The following is a 19,457-nucleotide window of genomic DNA, read 5'->3' as shown; positions in this document are numbered from 1 at the left end:
TGTGATCAAGGCTCTACCGCCAACCAATAGAAAGGACAAGCACGAAATTATCCAAGAAATCCAAGAAATGTACACAGAACTCACAAATAAAAAAATAAACACCACAATTATTTGGATTCCCTCTCATCAAGGAATAATTGAAAACGAAAAAGCAGACACCGCCGCAAAAGAAGCAACCGAACTACCACCAAACAAACCTGCAACACCAATACCATGTCTTGACCAAATAATTAATGTAAAAACAGTAATAAAAGAAGAATGGAATAAAATTTGGACCACAACCAACATAACAAAAATATACAACATCATCCAGAACTTCTATCAGCAAATACCAACTATAAACCTCAACAGGAAAGAAAAATTTGTATTGTCTCGACTAAGAACTGGCCATACGAAAATCACCAACGACTACCTCGTCACTAAAACCGAACCCCCCCAATGTCATTTTTGCCAAACCCATCGTCTAACAGTGAACCACCTATTATACGTATGTAAAGAAATAGAACAGAAAAGGACAAAATACGGAATGGAACCAGACTCAGCCCTAACAGTGCAAGACCATATCAGAAATAGAATAGACTTCCTCAAAGACATCGATATATATTCTAAGATATAAATAATCGCAAATAGTTCTGTCGCTAATGACCTTGTAGTCGATGCGACATAAAACAGACAAGGAAAAAAAAATTGTTCTTTTATAATTCATCGAAACCTAAAGAATAATGCCTGATCGATAACTTAGGTGCCTTAACTACTCAAAAATTGACCACTTATAACATTTTCCTTTACGTTAGAATAAACAAGTTTGCATTTGAATCTCATTTGTAATTTAACCACATCTCAGTATCGATATTGCTAAAGTATCGTAGCTACATTCACGGCGATACTTTTTAGAAGGCGCATGCGCACTCAGAATTGGGACCTGAAAAACTCAGGAGTTTCGCCTCTGTAAGAGCACTCTATGGATCCATGGTCTTCCTCCTCTTTGTTTTCCTTTCTTGGCCTGTCGTGGTTGCCTCGGCGTGTCCCATCGCGTTATCAGGATCGTGACGCGACTCGGATGGTCTTTGCGAGTGAAATGTTCCTCGTGAAGGCCTCAAGGCCGACGAGATACTGCCTCCTCTCACTTTCGTACCTACCTCTCGCGCGTACTAGTACCGGTCCACGTCCACCAGTCCGCCTTTCTCCTCCCTCCATTTCGCTTCTTCTTCTTCTTCGATCAGTTCTTTCTTTTCCACTAGCATACCGCTAGCTCGTGCCCTCTTCGAATTCCCAACTCGTTCGTTTTCCTCGTCAATACGTTCAACTAACAAGGGAATACTGGTAATCCGTTAAACCTCCATTTTAAGGGAACTTTGCGTAAATCTTCGTTAATGAAACCCAAGAGCCCTGGGTTATTTCGTTGCTGTTACTTTTCGGCTTTGACGAAAAAACCACCCCTAACTTCAAAGTTCCATTCTAATCTTATACGTTGTAAGGACGTTTATTCTTGGTGTTTTCTTACTGGTGAAGCTATAATAAACCAGGATACCAACGGGGTCAAACTATTGCATGTATTCTATGTTCCTCGCACGAGGCGCTTAGAATTACCTGAAGCTAAATAATTTTTATAATCTCCTAAGTCCGGATACCAATGAACAGTGAATACGCTAAGAACATTTATTCTTCGATTTTTCTTGCCGACAAGTCTATAAGAAACAACGCGAGGTTGCCAACCGTTTTCAACCATTTATAGACCCTCATGATACAACTTTTCGCACATTAATTTCAGATGTATCTACACGCGACAGTTTCCTTTTATACTAACAAAAAATCACTGGTATAAAATGAAGCCACAATATAATTTTATTTCCACCGTGGTAGGACTACCAGGACTATAAACACACCGATGGGCTCCGTGGGCTTCCCTAATAAATCTACATGCTTTCCTATTTATCAGTCTGAACCAAAACCAAAATCGTCTCTGAAAGACACGAGATTCTGCTATTCATCCCCGTTACAAGCGTCGTGGTCGAAGACTCGAATGGTCGTTCAAACCCAGTGGAAAGACGCGAAAAGTATACGGCGACGAGGCGACAAAGTGGGACGACGAGCGTGGAACGTTTCAAAGTTTTTTGGGAGTGGTTGATGCGCGCGCGACCGCGTTTCGTCGTCGCGAGATGTATAAAAGATGAGAATGCGAGAGTGCAGATGGAGCACGCCCTCGACATTCCAAAGCGGCTCGTTGGAATTTCTCCTGTTCACATCCTACGGTGCTCCTCGAACGTATGCAAATACGTTCCTCCGGTTCGAGAAAAGTAATTTACGAGATAAGAATCGACGCGCGACGATTCCTAGACTGGTCTAGCCAAGGTTAGCGTATCGAGGACACCAACGCGAGCTCGGAGTCCTGGAACTCTAAATTGATGCAAATTGGTTCACGTGCGGTGTCGATACGTCTGGCTCGCGTTTTCCAAGTGGGCACGCAACTGGGGTCGTGTCGAAGGCAGGGATGGACAAAATTCAAGACTAGATTCTAATTTCTAAAAACGAATAAAAGTTGAAGTGCTCCTGATCAGCTGTTTGCTCGATAAAAATTCTAATCTCAAATGAATAAGATGATTTTATACAGTAAATTCAACCGAACTGGTATTTCTCTCGCTGATGATTGTAATAAAACTAGGAATTATAAGCCTAGCCACCAGGTCGTAAATAGACTGTGGATTTTATTTACTTAATCATATACCAATATGGAAAACGCGTACATTACATATGAAGAATAAATTTGGTGAATTGATATATTAATATCAAAACCTTTTACATTTTGCACGAGTGCTCATGTTCTGCATACATTTCGTATACGTTCTCCACATCGACAGATGACATGGAAGCATAAAATCCATAGTTTAGTTGCAAACCACGACGAGTCTCGAAAAGGTTCTATCGAGCAATTCCAAGAACAGTTGGGGATGTTTACGCGCTACGAGATTTACTCCATTTCGCGTAGAACGAATTAAAAGCTTACTCGATAACTACTTGGTAGAATGAATGTAATAAATAAATTATTATATGATTTTTCTATTTGTCATCTATTATTCGGATAAATGTAGCCCATGGTCGTGGAACAAACGAACGTCAAACAGAGGCTTTATTTTTCGCAAATTTTATTGTCGTATTAATTTACATTTGTACAGCAAGTACCTCGAGAGTATTCTGTGAGTGGCAGAGCCTTCTTCTATATACATGTCGTATTTTTTTAGAGAGTGCTTTTTCGATTCGTAAAGCAAACGATGATTTTTACCGATCGTTAACCGTTTATTTGCGAGCAACGCAATCCCGATTGCTTTTTCGTGCGACTTCTGCGTCGTGTTCCAATTTTCCAACGCGAATAGTGTATAGAACCGTTGGGGTGGGGAGGACGTTTGTAGCAATTATCGCGTTATTCGTGCGTGGGAGGAAAGAAATACGTGTCGATTCGACGAAATATATCGGCGAGTTGGATATCGATCGCTCGGACTGCGTTCGATTTATTTATTCCGCGTGGTTAAAAGAAACTGGGAAATTCGCGTTTCCCAGTGAACGATCTATCCTCTGCGATAGGGCTTGGGCTTCACTTGGACCTCTTCCCGTTGAGTCTCCTCGACCTCCTCCTGCACGGGCTTGCTACCCCTGGATCCTCCGAACCTGCCGCGTCCCGAGGACTTTGAGTCAGTCGCGCTGTTGCTTTTGCTGCGACCGTTGGTGGTTGGTCTGGAAGAAAAATAAGCAATCCCGCCTTAATCTTTCGATCAACCTTAAAGGTTGAATAAATCAAAATAGTCTTTAATCTAGATATCGAACATTAACCCATTCCGCCTCCCGTCGTAACATTTCTCTCTTTTCGTGAACTTATACGGTTTTAAATATGAGGTTGGCCAAAAAGTTCGTTTGGATTTTAACACACAAACAAACAGCGATTTTTCTTAGACAAGGAAATATATTTACTCTATAACATATTCTCCATTTTGTTCTACGATCTTTCCCTATAGTTAGGGTAAATTTATGATCCTGCGTTTGTAAAAGTCTTCAACATTTTAATAATCATCCGAACTGCAGAGTAGGTTAGGCTACGCAGAGAGGCAACATCACTACAAACTGAACAAACTTTTTGCCTAACCTAATATTAACACATTCGTGACCGCTGACGTGAGTTCATGTCACTTCCAATTCCATTGCTGGATATGAACAAATTATGAAAATCTTTTTATCTTATGCACTACATATTTACAACTTTGATATTTCAAAACGAAAAATATCTGCCTGTCGCGAATGTGTTAAATATCTTTTGTGTATCAAACACAATTATTTATTTGAAAAGGTCTCTGTAAATTAATTTACCAAGTTCTTTTCCTCAATTTAATTTAATAAATTTTATTTCAAAATTTTTTTATACTAAGGACATTTCAGCTATAAATCAAACTGTCTAAACGTGAAACGTAATAGCTTGTTCTAAATTGCAAAATAATCATCCTTTAACTTATACGCGTACAAGCTTCACTACGAAATTTAGCTATACGAGTATTATTCGTTATCTATATCTAAATAAAATGTGTCTATTTCTGTGTAGCCTCCATCGAAACATATTAAAGTATGTTTAATTACTTGGGTTTAGGCGTCGTCGATTCCGAGGCGGATTGTGTGCCCGACGATTCTCGATGGCTAGGTCCGACCTGAGCTCTCCTCCTCTTCAACGCGGCCAACAGATCCTGATTCGATCTAGGGCAAAACATTTCTCTTTCGCGAGTGCCATCTACGAATGTAAAAACGATAGGAGCAGCTCGTCTAGAACGAGGCGCAGTTACCTGAAAGGTCGTACCCCGCCGCGAACTTTCTTGGTCGATTCCGTGGTAGTGGTGGGGACGTCGTCTTGCTCCTGATTTTCGTCGAGCTCCTCTTCGCCTTCTTCTTCCTCCTCCAGCGGTTGCTCGACAGGCTTCGCCGTGGTCGATTGCGTCTGCAATGAACGTGTTATTGTTTCGATTTCACTAATAGTCTGGTACAAGGTGGAGGTTTATAGCATCTCAAATGATGGATTATCGAAGGTTTCTAAGTGTTCGCACAGTGCAGTACAAAATGATAGTTCATTCAACGTTTTTGTTGATATTTAAATATGCAGGGTGTTTGACTTAAATCGAAATGGTTAAATATCTTATAAGAGAACAAAGCTATCAAAAATATCAGGGACATTACATAATGTGCTTCTAAGCAAGGTGGTAGCGGAGTTTGAAAAAGAAATCAATTATTTTTAGTGGAACCTTCTATATTTTTATCTATAATCAGATAGAATTTGTTCGTCGATTTATCATACGAGGTTATTTATTGTAATATTAAGCCTTAAATTGGAGCTTGTAGGCAGTAGACTTGACCTGCATATTGTACATCCTATTTTATGTAAATAGTTGTCGCTAAGATATTAACTAAATCAGATGTGTACGATATATTCATAAGCAGTATTCAAGTGTATGATTTTCCAATATATTTTGAAAATGAGTAGAGGAGAAGCTCTAGATGAATGTGAAAGTAATCAAATTCTGTTATTATGTTTAGACAAGTATTCCATATTAAGCAATGGTCCACAAATAAAATGTCTTTTATGAAAAACAAAATAAGGCCTGAGAAATATGAAAACTAAACCTACTGCCTACACAACTATCACCCATAGATGGGTGATGTATCAAGTAGTCAATGTATTCGAATTTATTCAATAAATCATGTATATAATTACTTTAATTACTTTAATTACTTAGTCGCGTTACAAGCTGACGGAAGTACGTACTAATACCGCTCGTAAGTAATTAAATACGAGCGATACTTGAATGCAAGTAACGCAGCTCCATGCGGTCTTTACATGTCACTCAAATTCGACTGACATAGCAATCAAAGTGTTAAACGATCCGTATGTATCCGTATGTATATTAATCTTAACCCACAGGTTTGATCAACCATCTTTGTCACTGATTTCTTTCTTAAGACGGGAAGCCTACCCAGGACATTCCCAAAAAAAGGAGCATATTTGAGAATTTGTTTGTATAAACCGAATATTTTCTGATAATAAGTTTAATGGTATTCGAAAGAACGTTTCTTAATACATGTGTCGCAACTTTGTATTTAAAAATATCTTAAATTGAGAACGTTGCGGCGCTGTCATTTTTTTCACATGAGCATTCCGCGGTGACCACTCTACCTCAGAGTTAGGTCTGAAATTCCGAAATTGTCCGAAATTCAAAACACAAGCATTTTTGAATAACATATTAAATTCTCTAAGTTTGCCCCAAAATATTCTTAAATTTGCACATCCTTCGGAGTAGATAGGTTTATCTCCATAAGGCAAATCGACAATCATACTTGAGGGGCAAACCTCTGGCGAATCTTCGCCATGTATGGATTGTCTCAAGTATCGAAAGCGAAGGAATTCAAGACTCACCGTGGCCGCCCCCGCACCAGTTGTTTTTCTCCCAACGTTCACTCGTCCTCGCGGAGACAATAGCCCTCCCAGTCTACCGGAAGTCGCTCTAGCTGGTGCTGGGGTCACAGGCGCCGCTTGCTCTTCCTCGTAATCGTACTCCTCTTCTGCTGAGTTAGCCAGAGCTATGAGGCTGCCGGCCACCACCAATCTGGAAACAGTCAACGAATTTTACTTATACGAACACGTTTCTTACGAATGCATGTGCTATAGGAAGAAAAATAAAACTAATGAATGCCCATTACAAGAGTTATCGTGTCAAGTGTGGACGTAATTTTATGTATACACAGTTTGCAATGATGTAGTATTTTAAGGTATTCATGTGCAATTCCATTACTAATAATTTTCTAGATAAAATTTTCAAGTACAGTTAGGTGAAAGAGTATGTGAATTGTTTTGATATGTAAGTTTTATGAAAGAAGTATTCCTTATAATCGCCATCAAACTAGCCAACTTAAAATTAAAATAACTTTTTCGAAAGTGCAGTCATCAGAATCGAATTTTGTGTACATACTCTTTGAAAGGAAATAAACAAAGAAGTATATGGATTTTGTGATGCGATTAACGTTTTTCAAAATTATTTTTTGTCGAAAGCCATACATATAAGTATTTTTAAGATTTTATCTATAAAATTACTGATAGCTGAACTTCACACGCGTGAATCCCCTTAAAGAAATATAAAATTCTCCAGAATTGCCTACCAAAGCCACAAAATTTATATATCTACAATTTCTTTTCATCTAATTATTCAAAATAATATTATTACTCATGCTCAACTCTACTCGAGCGCAAGAGTCAAGAGGTGCAAACATTTCTCGGGGCGGTCCACGTCGTATTTCTTTCTCTCTGCGATACACTTATTCGCGTTTTCGTCGTAACTTTGCTAGTTGCACGCAGAATCAACGAGGTTGAAAAGCGAAGATTTCGAACGATAGTGAAAGGCAGTCGCGCACGGAAAGGATCGCTGCCAGCTAGGAAACGCTTTCCTCCGCGATTAATGCCAGCGAACCGAATAATAGACGGCAACAGGAAGTTCGCGACAGCGTCTCTCTGTTTCTCGGCCGAGGCGCGAACGAGTTTGTTTGGTGAAACGATCGTGTTCGGGAAGCATCGAAAGTACCGTGAATGCACCGTGCGAAGATGCGCCCGTTTGCATCCGCATACGTTACGTGTTAGAATCGCATTATACGCCGGTACGTTCATCCTGCCGATAGGCAATGATGCATACTCGAAGCAATTCACTTTTACAACGATAACCTTACATTAAATATGCACGAGCGAACTTGGTTCTAACGAGCACGGAAACGAGGAAATCGCGTCTGTAACGAGCAAAAATAATTATTCCAATTTATACGTATTCTCACACAATTGAGACGAATATCCGCAATTATTTGACCATAGGAACGGGCACGATAATTAATTGAAGATTTATGAGAAGCTGTGTGAATTTCATCTTTCCTTTTGGGAACGAAATTATAAAATACTTAATTTAAGTAGATACGTGTGCAAACGGTGGGTAAAAAAAGTATTTGCTTCTATGAACTTTTTAAAGTGAATATCAATTTTTCAATTTGCAACTAAAAACTCTGATTGAAATTGTGTTTCCTACTAATTAATATTTTAATTCAATGTTTACGCGGTATGTATCGTAGAAATTGTAGTAAATTTTAATATATGTAATTCATGTTCTGTATATTTCATTGAAATGGGATGTGCGTGATATATTGCGGCCAATGAAACGCATTCACTAAGTAGTGATCCGTTAGTAATTGCATCGATACTGGCGATTGAGTGTACGTCCCATTATTTATTTAATCGATGAAGCGTGATTAAATCCAAATTCGTCAAATTACTTCAGACGGGTGTTCATAGTTACCCCACCATGGTAGAACATATGAGTAGTCTACGTAGTAACATGCTGCGATATTTCCTGTCGCATAAAATCTCAACCTGTAACACTTGTTTATAATACATAAACAAGAATTCTGTATTCCTCTTACTTTCCTTTTTATTTCGATAAGTAAACTTAACCATACGCATATCGCCCCGAGTTCCCTTACTATACATGGTGATACGAACAAGTTCTTTTGTAGCCGACAATTCGCGCGCGTCATTAACTCGCAATACCGTCGATGATTTCGCGAGTTCGGACGGGCAGGAATATTGCAATCTGTTCGCGCGTGTGGCGAAACGGGCGTATTGCGCTCCGTCGAGCTACGCGCGGATCAAGATAGAAAACACGTTTCCTAGCGGCAGAAGGCAACGAACCGGAGTATCTCTGAGTCGGCGAGAAATCCGTGCAATTTACTCCGCGGGATATTAGCTCCGTCGGTGGGGAGAGAATCGTCTGCCCGACACGTTGGATAAATCTTCGGTTCTCTGAGCCGAAGCGACACGGGACAGGCGAAAACTCGTTTCCGATCTGGGAAGGTCTGTGCGCCATTGCATGCGACCGAGTTCCCGAAATACTTGTCCCCAAATGGTAGGAATCGAGCTCGTTTCAACGTTCGCGAGTGCAGCGTCGATCGCAGGACGCTAGATCAGTCGCGTCGGCGGTGTATCCAGGGTGTTTAGCGGTTTCAACGGTCAGGTTCCACCATTGCTATTTGACAACACCAGAGATGGGTACTATCTAGATGACAAAATTATTTAAATAAAACATCGACTAAAGATACTTTATCGTTATTCGTTGACTAACAAATACAAATATTTATTCGACGGATACAAGTAACTCAAGTTATCTTTATTCGTCGAATAATATGTACAAATATTCATACTATGTAAATTTATTCAGCGGATTAAGGTAACTGAAGCTGTCTAAATTGGACAATGACCCCGACAAGTATTTCATATTTCTAGTTGACGATGAATAAATAAGATAAATTTATTTACGACTTTTAATCTTTATTAATTGATGAATTGTATTTTACCAAAACCCGTTACTCAAATGTAAAAGTTATCCGACGGATGGAACACTATTCAGATAAAAGAAGTATCTTTGTTCGTTGTATAAATTTTATTCTAATGAATATTTTTATCCGTTATCCGACAAATAAATTTACTTCGAATAAATATTTTTATCCGATAGTCATCGAATAAAGATTAAGTATCTTTATAATAAATACAAATTTTTTATCTTCTATTCGATATTTAACATTTTTACTTAGATACAAATGTTGCATATTTCTGTACGGCACTGGTTTCATGGATACATAGAAACATAAAGAATGATTTTCTTGCTAGTTTCTCACGTCACGCTGATTTCTAAACATCGTAGCAATAACCTCATGTTTCTATGTACAATGTGTCGATAAGTGTCTACAGTAACATGAAAGCCTACTGGGTCCATGTCAGTTTCACTTCACACGCACAAAACGCACACCCGCCGTCTCTGCTGCAGAACCTTGCATCGACCCTGTCGGCTTCTATGCAGCGATAAAGGTCTATCGACAGATCATATACAAACAAGGGGGTATTCCCGTTATATTTAGAAAGTGGCATGACTTTTAGGGAAACTAGCGCCGAAATCAACCTATATACGGTTTTAACATGTTGCACACGGAGCTGAATTTGCTATACATTTTGTTCAAGCGGCGAAGATCGATCAGCGAATGCTTGACATACAAGCTTTACGAGAAAAAGAAACCATGTAACGTATTTTGCTTGTGAGCAAAAGTGTATTGTAGTATTTAATTCGTTAAATGCATTATTGCATTCTACAACACAAATGATCTAGTATGGAGGAAACAATAAAAAGCTACGAATCGTTAGAAAGTAAACGATATCGTTTATAAGATGACAAAATACGGAATATAGAATGAAAAAGTTAGACAGCGCGCACGCACGCACGCACGCACACACACACACATGCACGCTAATATTAAGCACAACACTGATCAAATTAACCCGAATAATAATATTAATGTTATTACCGTGGAAATTAATAATGCAGCCTGTTGGTTTTATTTGATTCATTTCGATTTCTATCGAATTGAAAGACAAAGGTATTCAAGTAAGCGAAATTTGGCGTGATAAAACAACAAATGATTGACACTTAATTTTACTTGCTACTTAAGGCAAAATTTAATTAAATAAATACAATTTGTTTGTAGATAACAGCATATATAGAATACGAAATAAAAAAGAAACAATATTGTTCGATTCTACTTTTCGATGAAATTACAGAAATAAAATACTTAATACAATTAATTTTGTAATTATGTACTCTTTTTGGGCCTTAAAACATTTAAACCAGTGTTTCCCAACGTGGAGTCCACGCCCCATGGGGGGGGGGGGGGGGCCCAATTCGATTGTTAAGGAGAACAATTTGAAAATGGACTCGTCCAGAGTTTAAGTTAACCGTATAGCGATTCGCAGTCGTTATTCGAGTTTGGTAAACCTCCAGTATAACTACCCTCTTTCCATCATGTTAATAGCTGAAATGCTTAGTACCGGGATTTCAATTTCTGCAGTGTTTCGCAGTCTTGCAATCTTGTGTTAATAAGCGTCTGTTAAATGGTTGCAAAAGTCTTGTTGTTTTAAACAATACAAAATAATGTAGAAAAATCTTTCATTAAAATTATTTTATACATGAATTTCAGTTCTCCATTATGGTTTGACAATTTACTTACTGTGTTTGCTCAATAATTTCATTGTGATTTCTTATTAAAACCTATTATTTAAGTTCCTTTAGTGAACATTTCCATTTTTAAATATTTGAAATTATATATTCATTAGGGGAGCGGGGCATAAGCATTTTAGAAAAGCTTAGGTGGCGCATAACACAAAAAAGGTTGGGAAAGACTGATCTAAACCCTTTATCTTCGTCACTAGTGTCACTTAGCCATTATTTAAAACATTTTGCAAAATAACTTCGTCGAAGTGATGCGCTAAATAATAATATTCTTCTACATTATTAAAGTTTTTGGACTTATCGAAGTATCTACTGTTTGCATTTGGTCTAAATAGTTTTTAGTAGCACATTTCCGTTTTTTATGTTAGTAACAGTAGATTTTACAACACTACATTTTTTTGCCAAACTTGTTGCACTTTCTCTACGTTCGAGATTCTTAATTATGTCTTACTTTTCTTTAAGTCTGACCCAATATTATGAGAAATATGTAAATTTTTCTATGTTTATGTATCTAGAGTCTTGTAATAGAAATTACAAAGTTCATATAACATAACGTCCACATCATAGATTGTTCATACAATAGAAACGTTCACATGACGATTGTTTGCATAACGGAGGTTCTACTATAGGAGACATTGAGGTCAATTAGAACATAAGTTAACAAAAATAACAGAAACAACATAAAAATGATTAGTGATAAGTACAGTGCGTCGATATGTCGAGGGAAAAAAGGACCAGTTTTCGTATCTAAACCTGTCGCCCAGTATCACTGATTTGGTCACTTGGTTTCTATTTCAGTGTATTGCTTTTCTAACACGAAAAGTAAGTTTTTTAACTGTTCTTATTTTGTTAACTCGTTGGTCGCCTCCGTCACCCAGAAGTGGTTGACAGGACTTTGAGTTTCAATTCTTCAAGTTCAATTTTTATTTTCGAAATTAAGCATTCTATGAATAAACTTTAAATAAAAAAAAGTTTCATCTCATCATCCCCTACAAGCTGATATTTTTTACAAATTGATTTAACGAATACAAACATTTCTCTGAGCTCTGCAAGGCGTATACATATGTATACATGTATATGCCCTTCGCAGTCAAAGGGTTAAGTGGAACTATCCTGTTGAAAACTATTTGCAACTGGATTCTACTAGTTGAAAAACTGCAAAAGCCCTGAAAATTGAAACCTTGGACAGTGCAATGGTTGGTTCACACAATGTAGACAAAACGGGATATCGCCTTCTGGGCATATCATATGTCAAAAAGCTACAATTAATACTAATATTTGTGTTTTTCATTATCAATATTTACGTTCTGATTTTTTAAATATGTGTGTATACGAAGATGAATATCAAGAAGGTACAAAAAGTATTCTATTACCTGAAAATTCTCTTATCCGAACACCCACATGCTTCAATTAATTCGGATAATCGAAGTTCTACTGTAATTGCTATCACAACAAATTAGTTGGTTTGCGGTATGTACATCCTTTGAAGCTTTTACTTTTTCTTTGAGAAGAATATATAGAAATTTAAAAAAATTTGACCTTGAATGTCAAGATTATAATGAATTTGGGGAAGGTTTTTTTAACAAATGCCCACCGATCCGGACATTAGGTGTAGATATAGATTCACCCCTAAAAGTGGTAACAGCGCTGGAACCTGCACGCAAAATATATGGTCCGAAGACCGTTGCTGAACATGATCTATCACCTATCGAAGGCCAAAGCCAGGATACTCGATTCATCGAGGTCGTATGCGTGAAGCTTCTGTTCAACTCCAATCATTTGCGTTGTAAGGACGTTTATTCTTGGCCTTCTTGTACTGCGGAAGTTTATAGTGAACAACATCAGGGTACCAACACGGACTATCGGTGACTAGTAAACCATACCATGAACTCGGTGATTGGTATTCAATGAACCATGGCATGAGCACAGGCACCTTAACCCTTTCGACCCTAGTGGAATATATATATATATTCTAGTGAATATATTTGATTACCGTTGGTCAAAGTAGAATTGAGACTCGTAGGAACATACGTTAAACAAAATGAACATCATTTGCGCTAGGTTAAATCATCCCTTCTTATCTAGCTACGGCCTCTGGTTTATAGCCAATACTAGTATAATGCAAATAATTTCTAAAAGAGAAACGAATAAAATTCAAATAGAAACCAGCCGAGTTGAAAGAATTACTATTAGGCTTACAATTTTTTCTTATAGTTTTTTGATCACGTTTTTTGATCTATATCTATTACCGAAGTCATTTGAATGTATTGAAAAATATACTTGTCTCTTTCTGTGGATAAAAGTTAACTTAGCGATTAGCGAAAAATGTAAATGATTAGTGTAACTTTTCTTGTGAAATTCCAAATGGGTAAAAATGGCTGTGCTCCGTGAATTTAGTGATAAAAGACATGGGCTACCCGATGCACGCCAATATCAGTGTGCCATTTAACCCCTGAAGAAGCTAACTCCAGCGCTAACGAACTGTCAAAATGTCCTATCCAAACGGACACGCCCACATTAAGGAAACTCAATTACCATTAATTATAAAGAGAGGACAGTTGTTAAGATCTTCGCACTCCCGACTAATTGCGTTGAGGAAACGGTAGCCCCTCTTTGGTGGTCTTTGAGCCTTAATTGGGATAAGCAAAAGCTTCAGTGCACTTGGATGCTCTACGCGGAACTAATATAATCCATACACTCGGTCCTAGGAATTGCTACTTACGTCGAAACTTCGTACACTGAATTACTGTTAACATTATTTCAAATGCATATGTATCGTATCTTTATACTATGTTGCATGTCTGAGATAATGAAAATATCTTGTTAAATGTAACAAGGTTTCTTAAAAAATTAAACTTTTTTTAAACGAAACAGAACAAAGAAGTGGTGGTATGTATGCGATTAATTGAAATGTTTTTAATTTACCTGACCAAATACCATCAATCTCAAATATTTCTAGAGGCAATGGCCTCGTTGACAGTGCAACTAATGAACATTTACTTTATGCAAAAAACTATTTATAGCTTTTACCAATGACCTCGTTCAAACTGCAACTAATGTTAAACATTTCCTTTATGCAAATGATTTCGTGTTACTTTGTAAGATGATTTACGTCGCGGAAGCTAATATGCTTCGAGCTGGTCTTAACAGACTCTCGACATGATTTGCAAGCAATAGATTCGATCTCATCGTTGCAAAGTGCCGACAAGGGCCACTCGTAGCTGTCACATTTACATATACTTATATACACTCGATAATGCATTAAAACGTCGATTATCGAAAATAATAAGGAGGCAAAGTAAATCAGATACTATGCAACGCTCCTGTACTTGCATTTTCTTTTCTCTTTATCGAGGGGACTCGTAGAGAGCTAGAGTTTGAGAGCCATTGCTATGAATCAAATGGATACATTCCACTGGTAAAATCGCATTAAATTACTATTTTCTCAAGCAGTTGCTATCTTTCCTTTCCGTAAAAAAAATCACAGTCGATGCAAATTAACATTGAATTAAGAGTATGATACATTTATCCACGGAATTTCTATAAAATTTCGCCTGAAAAATATGTCAACAGCAGTCGAGGTAGCGTGGATACTTCTGCGACTCACTGCAGCTGTGTAATCCGCGGACGAGAAACATCTTCTCTCCGAGATGGGGGAGTCGTGTAATCGGTGAGCGATAATTACGTTGGAGTCGACAGGTAAACCGGCATGCACCGGACAGCGAGCGTTACTCGCGCGTTTGTCGTTGTAAATCCGCGTACACCGGCTGGATTTTGACCTGTGACATTCACGTACGAAACTCACTTTCTCTGCTTGGCTCGTGCAACGCGCGCTACTCCCGGGATTGGCCGCGGCGATCGGTTACGACGGACGTCGTATGTATGCGAAATACGTGACGCGGCTAACAAATGTCACGAAAACTAGCCGAACCATCGTCGGGACGAATTCAAATTTTTCGAGTGTCGCGGACTCGTTGAGAATTCGACGAATCGGAGCGTTTTCGTTCGGCCTCGCCCCCATGTCTCCAGAAACGCTCGCGTTCGATTTCGAAATCCTATTTCCTTCGTACGATCCGGTCTACGCTGGGACCAGTGATCTCCAAGCATTTCAGAAGCCCTCCCCTCCTAAGGAAAAAAATTCTCTGGTCCCTGAGATAAATGGCCTAAAATGCTTCTAAGTAAAATTGTAAACAACACAAATAGAGTATATTTAAGTGTTAAAGGACTAGAGTTAGAAGAATTAATTATATTTCACAATTTTGTGAACAACGATGTAACAAATAGTTTGGTGCCTGAGGTTTCAGATTCTATCGAGCTATTCTCCTGGCGATGCGTTTTTAAGCCAATCGTGTCGAATCGATTAAAATTTCTTAAGTTTGAGGTCAAGTAGTCTAAAAAGTTCGTTCTTTAACCTTTACACGTAAAACGTTAAATTTTAAAATCTAGCTTTGAATTCTGTCTTTTTTCTAGATGTATTGTGAGATTTCACTCCAGAGGTATTATGATTCAATGCGAATTCTGCATTTTGGCTTTGTCTACAGAAGAAAGTCTGCAATAAGTGCGCGATGTGTATAGAATATGTGTAAAGGGTGCGGAATATGTGTAGGATGCATGTGGAGGTGTAGAAGCATCCAATATTGAAGAATGGCACGAAAAATTCACTTTACTCGGTTCATTCCATATTTAATTCGCAGACACTTCTTCAACAAACATTCCACACTTATATGTTCCATAAATCCATGCATACACATTCGACGCACATTTTACACTTTTACCTCAATTTATCTACACTTATGTAATTTCGACTGTACAACCCCAGCATAACACGTTTTAGATAACGCAAGTATCGGCGACATAAAACAGATTTCGTACGCCACTTATCTCGTCCCTTTCCCTCCCTTGGAAGACACCGATTAAAACGATTCCACGGTCAACGGAGTCGCCTTTTGCTGCTTTCTCATGGACTGACTTCTGCCGGTTTCCTGACGCAATTTGCGTTCCTTGCCGGACGACGCGACCGCAATTGCAATTGTGTCACAACGTCGCCACGGTTATTCGTTTTCGTGGTTATCGGAGAAAAAGCACGTCCCGACGAAGGGTAGATGGAGGAGGGGGAGGAAAAAAAAAGAAATGTTGGTCCCATACTTTCGATCGCGAGCAAGCACTAGCGAGTTCGACGGAAGACCTCGTTAGGAGTTTCGGTAGGTGCCAACGACGTTGCGTAAGTCGCTCGTCCTGATCGTTTTCACCGATCGGCGTCGTTTTTGCGTTTCTTTTCTTGCTTTCGTCGAGTCCTTGCTACGCTGGCTAGCGACAGATCGCCGTTGGAATAATGTCAAGGAAAAGCAACGGTAACCGAGAAGGCGTCGCGAGCGTAATCAATATTTTTCATCAGAGTCGATTAATTTCAAACGCCGTTCGCCAGTGGACGGTCTGACGACTGGTAGCTGTATGTTTTCTAATCGATTTCCTGGTTGGAACCGGGAACGGACGCCGAGTTGGCAGCCACAGTCCAGGTTTGCATAACGCAGCTTTCTGCATCCTGTTATTACACGGGCCGTTCGCCCGCGCTCGCTTTTACGCACCAGTGTCTCTATTTGCCCGCCTTCGTCCGTCGCGATCGCTGAAAACTTCTTCTTTAGGAGCCGAAACAATCGAAGTTACGCGTGGTTGGATCTTGGCGAACGTTGGCACACGCAAAATCGGAACACATGTGTCTTCGGATCTTCGAGTATGCTGGCATGCGACAAAGCAAACGAAAGCACATGTGCTCGGATCTTGACGTACAGCATGCGCCAGCGCAAACGAAAGCGCATGTGCTAGGATCTTGTCATACGCTGACATGTGCGAAGTTCGAGTACCTACATGTGCTTACGATTATCTTGGTTTCTCGTAAAAATACAATGTCTTCGTAAAAGCTATAGGCTGCAATCAATTAAAAACCGACCTGGAGATATTCTTCCTAGGCGTCAGTACATTAAGGCGAGTCTCCACTAAAATATCAACCGCAATATCTGCGCCAACAAACTATGCCATAGTCCCGTTTGCAGAAGTAATCGATGCTAGCACCATCCCTCTCCACTTCAAGTTAATTCTCCAAACAATGTCGCATAGTTCGTTATAACACTTTAACGACCAGACTCGCTACTTAGCGTTCTAACTAAAACTTACGTTACCTACGGTAACACCAATTGCTACCGAGTGTTACAGGTAGCGACTGGCGTCCCTGTAGGTAATGTAAGTTTCAGTTAGGTCGCCAATTGATGTAGCTCGTCGTTAGAGTGTTAAGTCCCTAGGCGTCTCAGAACGAGCAGACGTTGCGAGTAGCGAGTAGTAGACTCTGTAGCCAACAGACTGCTAGCCCGCTGGGAGAAACTTATTTAACGGCACCCAACAAGGATGTAGCTTTGCAGCCCTCTCGAAACCGACTTAATAAGGTCACTATATTTGTACACTCCGTTGAAGAAAGGCAGCACTGCTAGAAACGAACAGTCGCTACTAGAGAAGAGAACGCGACAACCGAATGGCTGAGAAAGCTCCACATCTTGACGGAAAACCTGTATGGAAGAATTATAAGCTCAATTTTCTTCTGTTTTATGTCACCAATGTCTCTGAGCCTCTCGTTTGAAAACACACTATCGCTAAAACAAGAATATCAACGACTCGACCGGACTCCCATGCACTTTTCTACTATTCTTTTTCCTTGCTACATTCTATTTTTCTCTCCCCGAGTAGTCCATGTTTTTTCGACCGAGTGTACCGTCGACTATATTCGTGCACGAACAGACCCGAACGAAATTTCCAGCGATCCGGTTATGGAGGGACTTGCGACAGACACCGAATGCATACCGCGGGCCATGGCTTGTAACGTTAGATAGAGTACGTACACCTTTCGATCGCGTACGAGATCGGCCTTGGGAACAATCGAAGCGGTCACCGACTATGCCCGACTGTGTCCGTTGATCACTCGCGAGCTATCGTAGGAAAAATGCGCCGGAATTTGTTGGAATTGTCCGCCAGCTTTGGATCGCGTTAATTCGAAATCACGATCGGTCTTCGGAGTCTTTCGCGAGTACTCCCGACAGGGGAAATTTCCGGAATGCGTCGAACGTTCCCGGAAAGATGCGAAATAACGACGACGAAACGAAATACTCACGCGAAGAGTGCGAGCTTCATGGCGTGCGTTGGATGACCGTGGACGGGTGGGTGTCGGTAGTGCTTGCGGACGGGAACCTCGTCGCGGAAGCTGCCCTTCTGCGGCTGCAACGTGGAGTGGAAACGGATCGGCGGCCGACTGTTACCACGGGCGCGAACCCGCGAAGAATGAATATCGAGCGGTGTAGAAGGAACCGAAAGCACACCACTGCAATCGCGGAGGCTGTGTACTTTGGAGTGCCGAGTCGAGTTTCCCCTTCTCTCTATATATATGGCACTCTCACTCTGCCAGCAACCACCCGTGCCTGAGAACCCATCCACCTATCGTGCGTGTGTGACTTTGATATATCCTTCGCGATACCCACCGTACACCACGCGATTCGCCATTGTTCCCGTTCGTGGAATCCTGTCCGAGCGAATCTTCGCGTCCCACCGATAGCCGTCGATTTCATCCTACGGTGCGCCGTACCTCGCTCTTTCACCAAATCTGCGTTAGGGATACTTGAAACGGTGGGACTCCCACTACTGTTTACGTTTCTTCGGCTCGGGCGATCCGTCGACTCGGCCGGCCCACAGCTTGGGGAGACGAAAAACAACTGGGTGAACTTCATTTGCGTGCTTTTGTTACTGACTAGGGACTTTTCGTACTTTTATACGACTCGAGGATTCCTTGAAGCCATCACGGACAACGATATTTAATACTCGATAACCAAAATATCTACATTGCCTCAACCCTTCAACAATTTATTTCGTTAATCGGCATAAATAACAGGTTGAGTGCCAAGTCGAATTTAGTAGTCTTGTCGAAACTAAAATTCAGCTTGGATTTAACCTCTCGTCTTACCATTTAGTTCAACGAAATCCAGACTCAAACTGCAGGAACGAGTCTGACTTCTGATAAATATGTTTGGTACAAAATTTTGATGACGAGTCAGAACTCGTGAACTTTTGTGAAAGTACGGCAAGGGGTTAAGAAACAGCTAACGTTTCAAAAATTAATATAATATTGCATGAAATCTGATAATTTATCACGATAGTATAAATAGTAGTAGTGTCTTTCGCCATTCTAATACATACACTGGAAACAAGTTCTATGCGACTGAATGGATAATTATTACTTCAAAATTATTACAATCAAAGCTAGATTCAGAGCAGATAACGGTGTCCACCGTGGGTTACTTGAACACT

General features: G+C 39.8%; 1 protein-coding gene across 1 annotated transcript; it reads right to left on the bottom strand.

Annotated features, from left to right (window-relative positions):
* Positions 1-3,158: 3,158 nt before the first annotated feature.
* On the bottom strand, positions 3,159-18,506 carry LOC128894289 (uncharacterized). The gene is made up of 5 exons (XM_054155949.1): positions 18,271-18,506; positions 6,443-6,632; positions 4,821-4,972; positions 4,621-4,734; positions 3,159-3,729 (listed from the first exon to the last, which is right to left on the bottom strand). Exons 1-5 carry the CDS (start codon positions 18,288-18,290, stop codon positions 3,564-3,566), a joined length of 642 nt encoding a protein of 213 aa, XP_054011924.1. The 5' UTR covers positions 18,291-18,506; the 3' UTR covers positions 3,159-3,563.
* Between the last annotated feature and the right edge of the window lie 951 nt (positions 18,507-19,457).

Source organism: Hylaeus anthracinus, unplaced genomic scaffold, assembly GCF_026225885.1.
Source record: "Hylaeus anthracinus isolate JK02 unplaced genomic scaffold, UHH_iyHylAnth1.0_haploid 3, whole genome shotgun sequence".
Classification (NCBI taxonomy): domain Eukaryota; kingdom Metazoa; phylum Arthropoda; class Insecta; order Hymenoptera; family Colletidae; genus Hylaeus; species Hylaeus anthracinus.
This window is presented reverse-complemented; position numbering and strand designations above follow the sequence as displayed.